This window comes from Polypterus senegalus, chromosome 11 (genome assembly GCF_016835505.1).
Source record: "Polypterus senegalus isolate Bchr_013 chromosome 11, ASM1683550v1, whole genome shotgun sequence".
Lineage (NCBI taxonomy): Eukaryota > Metazoa > Chordata > Cladistia > Polypteriformes > Polypteridae > Polypterus > Polypterus senegalus.
Window position 1 is genome coordinate 152,240,136 of NC_053164.1, and position 17,142 is coordinate 152,257,277.

A 17,142-nucleotide genomic window follows, 5' to 3' on the forward strand; every position below is an offset into this window, starting at 1 on the left:
TTATTTTACATCTCCGGTGCCTTTGGTACCATCCAATCATCCCTGTTAAGGAGGAAACTCAGAAATATGCAGGTGAATGAGCCTATCGCATCCTAGACAATAGAAACTGTGGTCTGCCACAGACAGATAGTCTGAGATTCAAGGACTGTGTTTCTAATAAGGATGTGAGCAACACTGGAACACCACAAGGAAAAGTTCTTTCCTTTTCTGTTTACTGTATACACCTTAGACTATTAAAATAACTTTAGGTCATGTCACTTAGAGAAATTCTCAAATGACTCTGCACTTATGTGGTGTATTTATAATGGGGATGAGACAGAGTACTTTATCTCATGGTGCAGAAAGAACTGTCTGCATCATAATATAAGGCAAGGAACTGGTTATTGATTTTTGCTGCACCAAAGTGCCCTTATGTCCACTCACTATTTAGGCAGTGAATGTAGAGGTAGTGCACTTCTATAAGTACTTGGGGGGTCCACACCAATGGACTGGTCTTGTAACACAGAGTAACCATATAAGAAAGGGCAAAGTACACTCTTTTTTCTTAGGAGACTGTGATCCTTTAATGTGGGCAGTGACATCTTTCATATCTTGTACAACTGTGTGATGGTCAGTGTGATTTTTTATGCTGTGGTGTGTTGGGATGGTAACTTCACTTCAAGAGAGGCCCACTGAATCAACAAGCTAATTAAATAGGCAGGCTTAGTTATGAGATGCACTCTGTACCCCCTGTAGCAAAGTAGGAAATGAAAACAAAAATGAATGCCATTCTGAACAATGTTGTAAATCATCTCTCTGACAGACTAACAAGGAGTACTGTCAGCTAACAAAATATTCACAAAAAAGTGTGTCAAGAAACATTACTGGGGCTCCTTCATACAAACAGCAATATGCCTACATAATGCCTCACTGTGACTGGCACTGTAAAGTAAGAAGTTTTTCTTTCTTTTTAATTTTATTCCTTTTTAGTTATTCTGGCATATGTTCAGACTATAGTGTGTGTATCTATCTGTTTGCTCATTTATTTAAATAGCAAATTTCCCCTTTTTGACAAATAAAGGTGCAACCCAGCCACAGGGGATGCACAAACCAGTGTGTTTCTTCATGCCGGTCCCAAGCCCAGATAAATGGGGAGGGTTACGTCAGGAAGGGCATCCTGTGTAAAATTTTGCCAAATCAATATGCGGACAACAATACAAATTTCAATACTGGATCGGTCGAGCCCCGGATTAACAACGACCGCAACCAGTACTGTTAGCCAACAGGGTGCTGCCGGAAATTGGCCTACTATTGGCCGTAGAAGATGGGTGTAAAAGAACAAGATGCAGAGGACAGAAAGATATGGAAGAAAATGATCCGCTGTGACAAACCCTAACAGGAGCAGCTGAAAGAAGAAGACAAATAAAGGTGCAAAGTTCTAACTAAGTTTAAATATTTAGCATCAATGGTAGCTCAACATTTAGTATTATATGCTGAGACAACTGACATAGTGCAATGTGGATAGGACAATTGGAAGAAGGTATCAGCTGTACTGGATGATAGAAAAAATTAATGCAAAGGTTAAAGGGAATATTTTAAAGACATTGGTAACACCAATAATACTGTATGGAGCTGAGACATGGGCAGAAATTGAAGTGCAGGAGAAGAAGTTGTATGTGTTTAGAATAAGATGGATGTGAGGAATTACAAAAAGGGACAGAATAAGAAATAAGACAATCAGTAGAACAACAAAGGTGTGACAGATATGTAAGAAAGCACAGGAAAGTAGACGAGTGTACTATTGTCATGTGATGAAGAGAGACATGGGTAAAGGAGTGATGGAAGTGGAAGTAAAGGACAGGGGAAGAGAAAGTGAAGGAAGCTGAAATGAAGGTGGATGGATAAAGTAAAAGAAGATATAAACTACAAGGGTTTGAATGGGAAGGAAATTCATCACTGAGCTGCATGGAAAGGATTGATGAGGTACATCTAGCCTACACAGAAGTAAGAAAAGATGAAGAGGAAGATTTGTTTAAGAATATTTCCTATGAAGCAAGGGAGAAATTTTATTAGGATTTCAAATGCTCACTTTCCTAAAATATTCATTATTTTACATCATTTGTATAATTTAGTCCACAGTATTTGCTATTATTCTATTTTAATAAATACTGCTTTGCTTTTAAATGTAGAATTTTCTCAGGGACAAAGGTGTGTCAACCTTTTAATATCTAGGTTATATCCAGGAACACCGTGAAGGTATGCCAGCCCCTATGTGTCTAAGCTATTGTTGAGGATCAAGCTACAGTATATCAGTCTTTTAGCATCTAAGTTATATCGAAGAACACCAATGATAATTTCATGCTAAAAGCTAGTGAGTTCATATGTGAAGTACTGAAGTGGGATAGGCTGTGCAGAAATCATTCACAGTAAGTACTTAAGTCGATAGGGACAGCGTGTGTAAAGTTTAGTGCGCAAGAGTAGGTTAACCCATATTTAACTTGGTGAGTTTCATTAAATGCAGAATAGAGTGATGATGTCCAGCAGTTTTAGTTGTTAAGTTTGCTGTCAGACAAAAACCGTGTAATGTGATGTGGGCTTTAGAATGACAAGCGACAAACCAGCACATTTACTTTCTCACTCTTTTGCTCTGACAAATGATACAGGGTCACTGGCACTTGCACCATCAGATCCAGAGATAGTTTCTATACTCAGGGTGTAAAGTTAATAAACAGCCAGTCATAATAACAAATATTCCACAAAATATTATAACATATTGTTGATACTGTGTTATTGTTAACTGTTGTAAGGAGACATGCAAGTAAGAATTTCACTGTACTATGCATACTATGTACACATGAAAATAACCTTAGGAAGTTGCTGCACTGATTACAACATTTTCAATAATGCTTTGGTTTGGTGATCAGAGAAAACAAACCTTATGTCCTTGTAAAACCTTCCAGTAGAACTAGCAATCTTTAAATAAGTTCTCTTTCAGTCCTTAAGCATTGCCATTAAAGGGCCATCCCAAGCTATTACCTTCTTCACTGAGCTTCCATGGATCCTCCAAAAATGCACTACAGAATGGCAAAACAAACACAATAGTACAGGAACATAATAAAAAGAAAATAAAAACCCTATGTGGCAGTGGAACAACTACTGGGACCCATCTCCTTAATGAGAGGTATCCCAGGATTCGCACAGGGTGCTTGGCTCTTAAAAAACTACAATGAACAGACTCTGAAGGAGATTTTGAGGAGAGGCAGGAAAGTCAACACCAGAAGTTTACAATGGCCACCCTTCTGCCGTAGCAGATGAGTTCAGAGCTGGAAGAAAAATGACAACACATACCTCCAAGAAGGAAAGGCTCTCAGGTATTTAGAGAAGAGAGGCAAAAGGAGGAAGAGAGTTAGATAAGCACATAGAAGGCAAGGATACTTGGAACGCAAGGGGAAAAAGACTAACTGCCCTCTCAGTCACATAAGGTCCTTGCATTTGTGTTTCTGTGTGTATCTAACCCTTACAGTTATTTATGCTTCAAACTGACACCTTCGAGTACAGCTCTGAGGAGTGTGGCTATATTTGCCATGAGACCTCATATTTAGAAACTTTATTTAACTGGTTCTTAAGTTTTCACAGCAGAAGCAAGTTTAAGATTAGCATGTAATTCTTCTTTCAGCTGCTTCCGTTAGGAGTTGTCATAGCGGATCATCTTTTTCCATATCTTCCTGTCCTCTGTATCTTGCTCTGTTATACCCATCACCTGTATGTCCTCTCTCACCACATCCATAAACCTTCTCTTAAGCATTCTTCTTGCCGGGCAGCTCTGTCTTTAGCATCCTTTTCCCAATATACCCAGCATCTTTCCTCTACATACAGTCATATGAAAAACTTTGGGAACCCCTCTCAGCCTGCATAATAATTTACTCTACTTTCAACAAAAAAAGATAACAGTGGTATGTCTTTCATTTCCTAGAAACATCTGAGTACTGGGGTGTTTTCCGAACAAAGATTTTTACTGATGCAGCATTTAGTTGTATGAAATTAAATCAAATGTGAAAAACTGGCTCTGCAAAAATTTGGGTCCCCTTGTAATTTTGCTGATTTGAATGCATGTAACTGCTCAATATGGATTACTTGCAACTCCAAATTGGTTGGATTAGCTCATTAAGCCTTGAACTTCATAGACAGGTGTGTCCAATCATGAGAAAAGGTATTTAAGATGGTCAGTTGCAAGTTGTGCTATCTTTTGACTCTCCTCTGAAGAGTGATACCACGGGATCCTCAAAGCAACTCTCAAAAGATGTGAAAACAAAGATGATTTAGTATCATGGTTTAGGGGAAGGCTACAAAAAGCTATCTCAGAGGTTTAAACTGTCAGTTCAACTTTAAGGAATGTAATCAGGAAATGGAAGGCCACAGGGACAGTTTCTGTTAAACCCAGGTCTGGCAGGCCAAGAAAAATACAGGTTTGGCATATGCGTGGGATTGTGAGAGTGGTTACAGACAATCCACAGATCACCTCCAAAGACCTGCAAGAACATCTTGCTGCAGATGGTATATCTGTACATCGTTCTACAATTCAGTGCAATTTGCACAAAAAACATCTGTATGGCAGGGTGATGAGAAAGAAGCCCTTTCTGCACGCGCGCTACAAACAGTCACTTGTTGTATGCAAATGCTCATTTAGACAAGCCAGATTCATTTTGGAACAAAGTGCTTTGGACTGATGAAACAAAAATTGAGTTATTTGGTCATGACAAAAAGCGCTTTGCATGGCGAAAAAAGAACACTGCATCCCAAGAAAAACACCTGCTACCTACTGTCAAATTTGGTGGAGGTTTCATCATGCTGTGGGGCTGTGTGGCTAGTGAATGAGTTCTCTCTCATTCTTAAGATTAGTAATGTAATTAGTAAAAAAAAAAGAAAAAAGTTATTGAAAAGGTGATGAGATTTTGTGAAGTAATTCATATCAAAGGAGATAGTGTCACAAAATCAACTTCTCCACAATGAAACATTTACATCCTACAAGTTCTGATAATTAGGTTCTTGGACAGAACTCCTGCCTTTAACTAATGGTAGTTGCTCCTTGTAAGCACTCATACGTCTTCTATGCAGTTTCTTGGAACACTGATAAATTGTGTTTCTTAGCTTGGAAATATCTGTTTAAATGAAGAAGCACATCCCATTTACTGCACCTTACTTCTTTGAGTTTTACAGAATGAACTCCAATTAAAATGGCACCATTAACCACAAGGTGCACTTAAAGGTGCAGGATCCCATTTTCCTAATAGACTGACTGCACATTTACAATTACAAAATAAAATGAAGGCTCCAAATATATAAAAAAACAGAAAATCAAAAATAAAAATATGCAACACTTAAAAATTCTTTACAGCATGCTTTAATGACAGACCTTTGAGGTGAAGCCCTGCACCTCAGCAGCAGAAGCTGACTCCACAGGGACACGAGGAAGCCCATCAGGAGCTTTCAAGGACTAAGAGAAGGTAAGAAATGGAAATCAGAAGAAGTAAGAAAGATAGAATTAAAATACTTAAAAGTAAATATAGATCCTAATTTCAAAGAAAAAAAACCATTTAACTTTAAATCAACAAATTACACTTCTAACTGGATAAAAACAAACTTGGTTATGTTTTCTTTGTGTTCCATTTATCTGAAGTATTTCTGTTTGTGTTTGGTTTAGAATCATAGTCCATTCTGTATTATGATGACCCATTGGGTCGTGATTTGTGATCAGAATGGTATGAAACTGGTCACCTTGCCTTTACCTGTATTTAATCATCTGGCCATGAAGAGAAGACAATGCTGAAGACAACTGTCTCAGCAGCCATTATGAAATAGTCATGTGGCCTGTTTCAATGCTATTCAAAGGCCATATGGTAGTAGCAAAGAAAGCTAGACTAAAGATAAGCCAAAAGCTACCTACAGATACCAAATGCACTTGTACTTAGGTTGCAATTCTATGTTTTGCTAACATATATTGTACTCTGCTTTCTTAATATTTCTGGCATATCATTTGAAAATGCATAATTAAATGTATAGCTTAACTACTGTTCCCATACTCTAATTGACTGAGGCTACAGATAAAGAAGGGAAGGGGGAAGAAAGTGCTATAGTATAGTACTTGATCACAGTGTATGAGATTTAAGGTATTTTGGCAATGTCCTCACAATAAAGAGTATAAAAAGAAAAAATAGGATCAAACTGTACCATATACAACAAAACATTTGCCATAGTCATCAGGATTTTGGGGTAACCATTTTTTGTACCTTGGCTGTGAGTGTGTGCAGGTGCATATGTTATGTACAGTAAAAGTACTAAGTTGGACGTTCATTTTGCATCATTTCTATACATACTTAAGGGTAGTGGATCCTATGTAAAATATTACGGTTGACTGGCAATTGGGCATCACTTGAATCTTGGTATGAAATAACAATTTCTCTGTGTATAAGTGTAAGAGGAGTACTGGGGAGCAACAAGCATCACGCATCACCAACATGTATGGAGTCCTATGCAAACTATTAATGAATGACTGGCAGTGTAGGCACCACCCATATCTTTTGCTTAGATAGTGTCAATGACAGAAAAAAGGAGCCAAAAAAAAAAAAAAGGTTTGTGGCAGCCACCAGTATAATATTCCTGGCTGCAAATAGATAAATAATGGTACAGATGTGTACAGGTTTAAATCAAACACAGAACTTATTTGAGATTGTCAAGATGGCGGTTTTAAAGGGAAGCAGAGGAAGTGACATCAATGGGGTTGAAACTGGAAGTGGTGTCATCAGGGCCTGGAACCGGAAGTGACGTCATTAATGGGACATAACCAGAAGTGGCATTGTCAGGGCCAGGCTGAATTTCCTGTAACTGGTCTGCAGAGAAGTGAAATAAAGAGTCAGGGTACTCCGCCACCCGCTGGTCTGGCGTGGAATTACTCTCATTCAGGACCTTTAGCTGCCTCCCATGCGCATGTGCGTGAACGTAGAGAGGGGAAGTGTGTGTGTGTTTATTTACAGTTGCAAATGTAGGCCAGCCCATAACAGATTTGCCAAATAATGTTAGATTAGCATATGTAAATTCAGAGATGTCTAAATTCATATTAAAGCTAGGCATATTCCTGTGGAGTGGCAGAGGCAAGTAGGCTAATGATAGGAAATGGAAGCCCATTTCCTGCAGGTATAGAAAACAGAGGCTGAGCTGGGCATGCCACAAAATGGAAGGGGGCTGGAAAGATTAAAAGTAGGAAAACAGAGATCAAGTTTACTGACTTGTATTATTGGTAATAAGGAAGGACAGTATGAGGAATAAAATAGGAAAGCAGCACAAAGTGACAGCATGGCAATGAGTGAATGTTTAACGTTGCTATCTGAGGCATGTTACAGATGGCATAAAAGACGTGAGGTGTGAGCATGTAGAACACCCACTGCTAAAGTAGAAAGTTGAAAAACGTGGGGGAAAAAAGTGAAAGCCACCCATAGTAACCTCTGGAGCTTTAGTAATGAGACCTTAATGGAATAAATGGGTGGTTGACTTACCTGAGACCAAAGAGAGCTCAGATAAAGAGTAGAAAGGCAAGTGTGAACAAAAGGAGAGGGCTGAAAGGATGGAAAAAGAGCATGGTTCATCCGGTATTTAAAGAACATGCTACACTAACAGCGGTTTTGCAACTGTTAGGAAAGGTAACCAATGCTGCATTTAAATTTGATTTAGGAAAAGAAAATCAAATAGAAGCTGGGGAGTTTGAATGGCTATTTTTGACTACAGATCTAAATAACAGAGCTCAGGAAATGAGTGAAGAAAATGTGGAATTAAAACACAAGACTGTGGACATGAAATAAATACAAGGTGTGTGAAAGTTTTGCAGCAGTTAGTTTGAATGAAACAGGACAAGAGAAAAAGTTAGAAAAGGTCTGAAGGTGTGTGCTGTGGGGGATGGTATAGTCAAGTTGAAAGAATGTTTGAAATGGGCCTCTTTGTCAGGGAAGCAGCAGCCTGTAAAAGTCACTGCAATTAAAAGGGAGATAAATGAGAAGACTCTGAACAAAGAACAAAGGGCGGCTTAGGAATGATATTAGAATTGGTACTTGGAATTTGGGAGTTTTTAGCCCACATTTCAAGGTCACAGATTAACATAAAAACGAAAAGGATAGACAGGCATTAAAAGAAAAATGGAATGATATGTAAGAAGATAAGAAAGTGAAAAAGTTATTTCTAATTTTTTTTTTCCCTTTCCCTGAGCTTTGTAACAATGCTACTTCTATTTTAGTTTTTTTTTTTTTTGAATTTTGAGTTGGTGCAGGTAATAGTGAGGGTGACAGACAGAAAGAGTTATTACAACTAAAGCACTGGATCGGAGCATCAATACTGGCCAAACTGTTCCAATAAGTTCCTGGAAGTAAAGTTTGAGTGTTGGCATCAGGCCTACAACCAAGATGACTGTGTCACTTGACATTCTGCAGTCCTAAACACACAACGGAATAATGACAAAGAAAAACAAAAAGACCAAAGAGAAAGACTGAAGTCAAAGACATGCGGAAGAACTGAAGAGATAGAAGAAAAATAATACTTAATGGGGTTTAAGTGAACAAGTCCACAAGTCATGCAATAATGAGACAAGTCATAACAGATTTAAAACATAAGCTAGGGATCTAGTGTATCTGAGCACAAGGCAACTGAAGCAAATTTGCATTTCAAGAGATGCAAACTGTGCAAACCTGTTAAGACTACCAAAGGTAAGAGCAATAGGTTTGAGCTCACAAAGCACAGATTCTTGAACCAATTTACTAATTGGCCAACAAATATAATTAAAACTATTATTAAAGAAAGGATACACTGAAAAAATTGGTAAACCATTCAAATAAGCAGATGCAGCTAGTACAGTTAGAAGTTATATGGGCTCTTATGGTTAGATATAGTGTAATTGGGGGAAAAACACAAACACTCTGCTGCAGTTGTCAGTTGTAGTAAAAGCGCAGGACAAGTGGACCAATTTTGAATCGAGGTGTTTAGCACAATGGATATACACAAATTTATCAAACAACCCTAAAGGTGGCCTGCAGGGGGAATGACAAGGGTCGGAAAGCAATAATGTTGTTTTTGTTGGAAAGTAAAACATATGGTGCACATGGTGGTAATGCCAGTCTATACTGATAAAAGCTGATGGCTGTCAAGAGTTACAACATGAATGAAAAAGCACAAAAGGCAATGAGGTTAACCCCAAACAAGTGAAGAATGGCTATAAAGGGTTTGTTTGTGATTAGTTTATGCAGAGGCACATACAGATAGGTTCATAAATATTTGGACAGAGACTACTTTTTTCTAATTTTGGTTCTGTGCATTACCACAATGAATTTTAAATGAAACAACTCAGATGCAGTTGAAGTGCAGACTTTCAGCTTTAGTTCAATGGGTTGAACAAAAAGATTGCATAAAAATGTGAGGCAACTAAAGCATTTTTTTAACACAATCCCTTCATTTCAGGAGCTCAAAAGTAATTGGACAATTGACTCAAAGGCTATTTCATGGGCAGGTGTGGGCAAGTCCATTGTTATGTCATTATCAATTAAGCAGATAAAAGGCCTGGAGTTGATTTGAGGTGTAGTGCTTGCATGTAGAAGATTTTGCTGTGAACAGACAACATGCGGTCAAAGGAGCTCTCCATGCAGGTGAAAGAAGCCATCCTTAAGCTGCAAAAACAGAAAAAACCCATCCAAGAAATTGCTACAATATTACGAGTGGCAAAATCTACAGTTTGGTGCATCCTGAGAAAGAAAGCAAGCACTGGTGAACTCCGCATACGCAAAAAGACCTGGACATCCACGGAAGACAACAGTGGTGGATGATCGCAGAATCATTTCCATGGTGAAGAGAAACCCCTTCACAACAGCCAACTAAGTGAACAACACTCTCCAGGGGGTAGGCGTATCGATATCCAAGTCTACCATAAAGACAAGACTGCATGAAAGTAAATACATAGGGTGCACTTCAAGGTGCAAGCCATTCATAAGCCTCAAGAATAGAAAGGCTAGATTGGACTTTGCTAAAGAACATCTAAAAAAGCCAGCACAGTTCTGAAAAAACATTCTTTGGACAGATGAAATCAAGATCAACCTCTACCAGAATGATGGCAAGAAAAGAAGTATGGAGAAGGCATGGAACAGCTCATTATCCAAAGCATACCACATCATCTGTAAAACACGGTGGAGGCAGTGTGATGGCTTGGGCGTGCATGGCTGCCAGTGGCACTGGGACACTAGTGTTTATTGATGATGTGACACAGGACAGAAGCAATCAAATGAATTCTGAGGTGTTCAGAGACATACTGTCTGCTCAAATCCAGCTAAATGCAGTCAAATTGATTGGGTGGCGTTTCATGATACAGATGGACAATGGCCCAAAACATACAGCTAAAGTAACCCAGGAGTTTATTAAAGCAAAGAAGTGGAAAATTCTTGAATGGCCAAGTCAGTCATCTGATCTTAACCCAATTGAGCATGCCTTTTCACTTGTTGAAGACTAAACTTTGGACAGAAAGGCCCACAAACAAACAGCAACTGAAAGCCACTGCAGTAAAGGCCTGGCAGAGCATTAAAAAGGAGGAAACCCAGCATCTGGTGATGTCCATGAGTTCAAGACTTCAGGCTGTCACTGCCAGCAAAGGGTTTTCAACCAAGTATTAGAAATGAACATTTTATTTCCAGTTATTTAATTTGTCCAATTACTTTTGAGCTCCTGAAATGAAGGGATTGTGTTAAAAAATGCTTTAGTTGCCTCACATTTTTATGCAATCGTTTTGTTCACCCCACTGAATTAAAGCTGAAAGTCTGCACATCAACTGCATCTGAGTTGTTTCATTTAAAATTCATTGTGGTAAAATGGTATAAATTTGGCTACCTTGCCTTACCTTTCTTTAACCATATCATAATGAAGAGAAGGCTATGATGAAGACAACTCTATCTAGGTAGCCATAATGAGACAGTCATGTGGCCTGTTTCAGCACTCCATTCAAAGGCGATGTGGTAGCAAAGTAAGCTAGACTGAAGATAAGCTGAATGCCATCTACGGATACAAGAAGCATTGCTACTTAGGCTGTAATGGTATGGTTCACCAACATTATACACTGCTTTTTAATATTATTGGACATATTATCAATAATAAATAATTAAATCTGTAACTTAACTACTGCCTGTTCCTTTAATCTATGTAATTACCTAAGGTTATAGATAAGGGGTGGAGAAAGTGCAAAGGTACAGTATCTAACCACAGAGTGGTAAGTGTGTGGAATTTGAGGCATTTTGGTAAGGTGTGCAAAATAGACAGCATAAAAAGGAAAAATAAAGTCACATTGGACCCTTAACAACAAAACACCATATTATTTTGTTTATTGTTTTACTTTTTTTTATCATTTTGTTTTCTAATGTAATAATGATGTGACTTGTATAATGTGTGAAGACTTTAGTTCAAATATCAAATAAACATGTACATTTTTATTCAAGAATACAACAATTCAATTTACATGTTGCTGTCAATGAGTTAAAAACCCAAGCTTAAATGTCAATCGACAAAAAGTTGGCATGTCTCCTCAGAGGAAGAGGTAAGAACTGCTGTCTTATAATCAAAAGATTGCGGGCTGGAGTCTGGGTGCTGCTCGTTTTGAGTAGTAAGTTGCTATTATCTTCTTATATAATATGCTACCATGGCTGTCCGTTTTGTCTGTCCAGGATTTTAAATCACCTGTAGCTTGCAAACCGTTTGACCTATTGAGCTGAAATTTTCTACACATATATTATGTGACATCTACTATCCGCTTTCGGGGTGATGATTTTTATTACTCTTTTTATTTTTTTTTATTGTAGAATCAACTCTCGGCAGCGGCCAGCAGGGTGGCCGTGCTGCGCATGCATATGGGCACTATTCTCATCCCTACCATCTTCACTTCCTCTACTTCTTCATATCTTAAATCATTCCTGAGGAAGATTGAACACTTAAGTGCCAGCTTACGTGAAAAATGAAAGAAAACATATTAAGCAATTGCAACACATAAACACTGACTTAATCAGTTTTAACATGAAAAGATGCCGATGGAAGAAGAGAAGAAGCGGGCTGCTAGAGTGGAGAAAACAAGAGCTGATCAGGAAGCACCAAGCGCATCAACCTCTGAGCAAACGAATGCTGAACGTACAGAGAAAGAGTATGAAAACTATAAGTGTATTCATTGCACGTTATCGTGCACTACACCGTTACTGGTTATCTGTACTAATAAAAGGCAAAGCCCTCACTCACTGACTGACTGACTCACTCACTGACTCATCACTAATTCTCCAACTTCCCATATACGTAGAAGGCTGAAATTTGGCAGGCTCATTCCTTACAGCTTCCTTACAAAAGTTGGGCAGGTTTCATTTCGAAATTCTACACATAATGGTCATAACTAGAAGCTATTTTTCTCCATTTACTGTAATGGAGTTGAGCTCGAAAGCCGTGGGGGGTGGAGTTTCATGTAACATCATCACGCCTCCCACGTAATCATGCAGTACGTAGAAAACCAGGAAGAGCTCCAAAAAGCGCTGAAGAAAACATGCATTATATAATTAAGAAGGGAGCGAAACAATTAGAAGCGAGCAAGTGACATATAAAACCATATTCATGAGTTCTGCTACTTCGGAAACAAAGCACGATGTAAACCTACACTTTAAGTTCATAGACAGGCTGCTGCTGGCGTTTGTAATTTAGTGCCTGCCCATATAAGGCCGTCCGTCAGCGGCAATCCAGTGTTTGGTACAAACTCAGCGAAACTGCGAGAGAAAGTGTTAAGTGCCAGGACTAAGGTAACATTAAATACAGCCATGGACATAGCACGAGATGGCACCAGCACAGCTGGGAACCTTCGATGCATGTACACGGCGGCTCCGTGAACTGGCGCAGTGCACAGCCAAAAGCAACAGTTCCAAAGAGCTGAACAAAACCGAATTACACAATTGAAAAGGCAGCAAAAAATATGAAGCGTCTGATACAATACAAGCATATTCATAAATCCAGCTACTGCGGAAACAAAGCACACTGTGGAAAAAGTCAATGTCCCGCTAAAGGAAGACAGTGTAAAAAAACCCGTGCATGCAGTGTGTCAGGTCTCAGATAAAGAAGACGAGCTGTTTATTGATGCAGTAAGAAACGAATCGATGAATGAAACCTGTCATCTTTACAGCGATTGACAAACACGGAATGTAACTTGAACACAACACATCCTACAAATACGAACCTGATTGAAAGAAATAATGATAATCAAATCCTTGATGACAGCAACACTCACAAAACAAATACTGTATATTGACAGTCATGTTACGTTATTTTTAAAATGTTCCCTTTTCTTTTTCATAGCTTCTTTAACACACTACTTCTCTGCTGCGATACGTGGGTATATATATGTATATATATATATCCCGATCTACATTCTCGAATAATGGATACTTTATTCGCCATCAATGATTGTTTTGGTAAAGCCATACTCAGTGTATTCATTAGATGAGCGGTAAAAAGTAAGAGCGAGGAGGATGACTTATTGAGGCATGCAGGCTGTAGTCTTGCGTCAACTCTATCTGAATTGCGATCACATTTGAAAAAATATATCTTTTCAAGTTCTATTTAGTCCATATGTGTCAAACTCAAGGGCCGGGCCACATCCGGCCCGTGTAATTATATCCGATCCGAGATCATTTTATATACTGTATTATTGTTATTAATGGCCTGGGTATATGAAGCGCTGGTAACACAATAAACTACAGATCCCATAATGCAGCGCTTCAGCTGCCTTGCGACACTTACGCGTTAATCAAGTCTAGCTTATGATGCTGCAAGTTATTGCGAAGCTAGCTCACACGATGCTGAAGAGAAAAGTTGATTCTGAAAATAGAGCCTTTAAAAACCGATGGGAGGCTGAGTATATGTTTACTGAACCCGTGTGTGTCATTTGTGGAGCTAATGTGGCTGTAATTACAGAATTTAATCTAAGACGGCACTATGAGACAAAACATCAGGGTAACCTGAAAGACCTGATTGCAATGCAGAAGATACGGAAAGCAGAAGAATTAAATAAGAATCTGACACTTTAGCGGACGTTTTTACCCATGCATAATCACAAAGTGATTTCAAGTGAAGCTGCTTTTATGGGAGACACAAATGCACCAGTTCACCTTGCCCCACTTTCCCTGTTGCCAAGTAATGTTGAACCAAGTCGTCACTACGGTGTTCCCAAATCGCACTTTGCTGATAAACTGGCGCACTGAGTTTGCCGCGCGCTTTGGTGACTTTGAAGAACAAAAAGTCTGTCTACATGCAGCTCGAACCTTGTGCATGTTTGGTAGCACATATCTGTGTGAGAAGCTCTTCTCAGTGATAAAGACTAACAAAACAGCACACAGGAGTCGCCTCACTGATGAGCACCTGCAATCCATCCTGAGAATCTCCACAACACAGAACCTCACACCAAACATAAACGAACTTGTTGCCAAAAAAGATGCCAGGCGTCCAGCTCTAAAATGACATATGAGCAAAGACAACTGAATGATTTGATTTGTTATTGCTGAAAGGAACACATTTTATTTATATTTCCAGGTTTTGTTATCCAGCATGTTCATATTTGAATTTGTATAATTTTGACAGGATATATTTTTATGGAGAGCAAAATCTTTTGGGATATTTAAAATCTAAGTTTATTTTTATATAAAATTACATAAGAGTAAAGAAATTTGAATGTTTGTTCTTTTAACGTTTACTTTATTTCTAACTTGTATAATTTAGACAGGATATATTTTTATGGAGAACAAAATATTATAAGTTGTTTAAGGTTTGAGTTGATTTATTCAGGAATAATATTCCTGTCTGTTTTACCATTCTACCAAAGATATTTCTGTCGACTAAATAAAAATTCCTTCTATTTAAAATTTAAATAGAACTTGAACAAATCTGATAGTTCATAATATCCACGCAGACTTGCACGTAAGAGTGGGAGTTATCCGTTTTAACAAGCAGCGTATTGCACTCATACGAAATAGCTGTGTGTGTATATATGTAGATATGTATGTATATGTATATATATGTTTATATATGTTTGTGTGTATGTATATATATATATATATATATATACACTGTATATGTATTTGTGTGTATATATGTGTGTGTGTATATATACTGTATGTGTATATGTATAGATATGTATACATATATGTTTATGTGTGTGTGTAAATATATATATATATATATATATATATATATATATATGACAACAACACTCATCACTCAACAGTGACAAAACAATTACATTGACATATATATATATATATATATATATGTGGATGTATGTGTATATATGTATGTATATATGTGTGTGTGTATATATATGTGTATATGTATTGTGACAAAATATGATGCTTCTCGCACCCTTGCACCCTCAGACACCACGTCAGACACTAGGTAAAAGTCCAATAATTATATTTATTTTATAATAAAGTGCACAAAGCACCCTCTACTCCCAAATACTCCAATAAACAATAACCAATAACAAATCCTCCACTCCCAGGCGCTTAGCCACCCTGCCTCCCAACTCAGCTCCTCGTCTGGGAGCTCCCACAGTCCTTTTATATTCCCTGACCCGGAGGTGTTCCTTCCCAACAGTCCACAAGTCCTTATTCCTTCCGTGTGAGGGTAAATAATGTTTCTCACCCCGGAAGCCCGACGCTCTTCCTATGATGAACTTCCGGGTCATAGGGCATGAAGAATTCTTCGGTCCTCCCTGCATCTCCCTCTCGTGGCCCCCATGGCATCCAGCAGGGCGGTGCACAAAAACTACATGGTCCATAATTCCCTGCTGGTCTTCTGGGGACCTCCATGCTGCAAGGAGGGCTCCACCTGGCGGCTTGGGGTATTGGCGGGTACATGGCCGGCCATATCTTACAGTACTCCCCAGTGGCGAATCATGATTGGAGCGCCAGCCAGAGGGATGTCTTCCTCAGGAGGAGTTGTTGTTGGTCCTGGCGAAGTCCAGAAAATTTCGGGAGAACCTTGGGGAATATTAAATAAAAAGGATTTGTATTCCACGTCCTCCCAGGACAACCGCCATCCATGTCCCGGTCGGCGCACTCATAACACAGCCGCCTTCCTCCAGTGTGTATCCCTCTGCGAGTCTGGAAACAGTCGGAAACTTCGCTCCGCCCTTTGTCCACTGAGGAGGGTTCCACGGCCGCCCCTGAGCTCTCAGCTTGCTGCTCAACTTTGTCAGGAGACCCCCTCTTTATTCTAAGGATCTCCAGTTTACTCTGGGGCTTGTCCACAGTTTGGGTCTCTCTATTAGTGAAAGAGAGCCCTTTTACTGTCTGCACGCCCTTTGATTTATAAACAACATGGGTCGGGGTCTTTAGGATCGAATCGCTCCAAGAGACAGCACCAACCAGCTGCTCTGGCTCGATCGGTCCTTCCCCGGCCGCTCCGTAAGCGTTCGGCCTCTCTTGTAGGGCACACATCCATTTGGCACCGCTATGGATTAAAAGCGGGCCCGGATCACACTGCGTCCCTATTACATTATATACGGTACCGACATTACCTGTCTGTACCGCCAAATCATAACACGGGAGGCTCTCGGTCTAATCGCCGCAGGTACTCACGTACTCTTCTTAAAGGCGCCGCCGCGCTCCCAGATCTCAACGATCTTCTTAATCGCCTCTAAAGTCTGCAAAATACTCCGCGGGCTCGATTAATTTTTGAGTTCCCGCCGTCAAAATAGTTAGTTAATTCGGCGGGTTTGGCTTACTTCCTGGTTTGCCATACCGTCCGGCGGGAGCCAATGAACTTCGCCGCTGTCGGCGTGTTCTGGCGGGTTCTGCGGGTTTCTGGGAATTGGAGTTCTCTACAGACGAGGACCGGGCCGCCATCTTTGGTTGACTGCGACCTGCCTTTATTAATTTGTCGGCAGATCGACCAGCCATTTCCCGGCCCTCCTTACCTTCTTTTGGGTTGAGCAGTGCCGCTCACCACCCCTTTCTCCTTCGGAAAAATCAAGTCCGTCTTTTCTTGGCGAAGTCATAAACAGCTGGACACGGAACGTCACCTTTCTGGAATCCTTCGTGGTACTTCCCGTGTCCCTCGCCGGCACCCGTA

General features: G+C 39.5%; 1 protein-coding gene across 13 annotated transcripts in view; it reads right to left on the minus strand.

The window, feature by feature from the left end:
* Positions 1–17,142, minus strand: part of dnm1l (dynamin 1-like) — a 200,844-nt gene that overhangs the window by 26,651 nt on the left and 157,051 nt on the right. For 11 of the 13 annotated variants that reach the window (XM_039769937.1, XM_039769930.1, XM_039769935.1 and 8 more), the window contains one exon: positions 5,393–5,473. The exons of the other annotated variants lie outside the window; for them this stretch is intronic. In XM_039769937.1, coding sequence (XP_039625871.1) covers positions 5,393–5,473 — 81 coding nt within the window. The remainder of the gene's footprint in view (positions 1–5,392; positions 5,474–17,142) is intronic. 13 annotated transcript variants of the gene reach the window in all.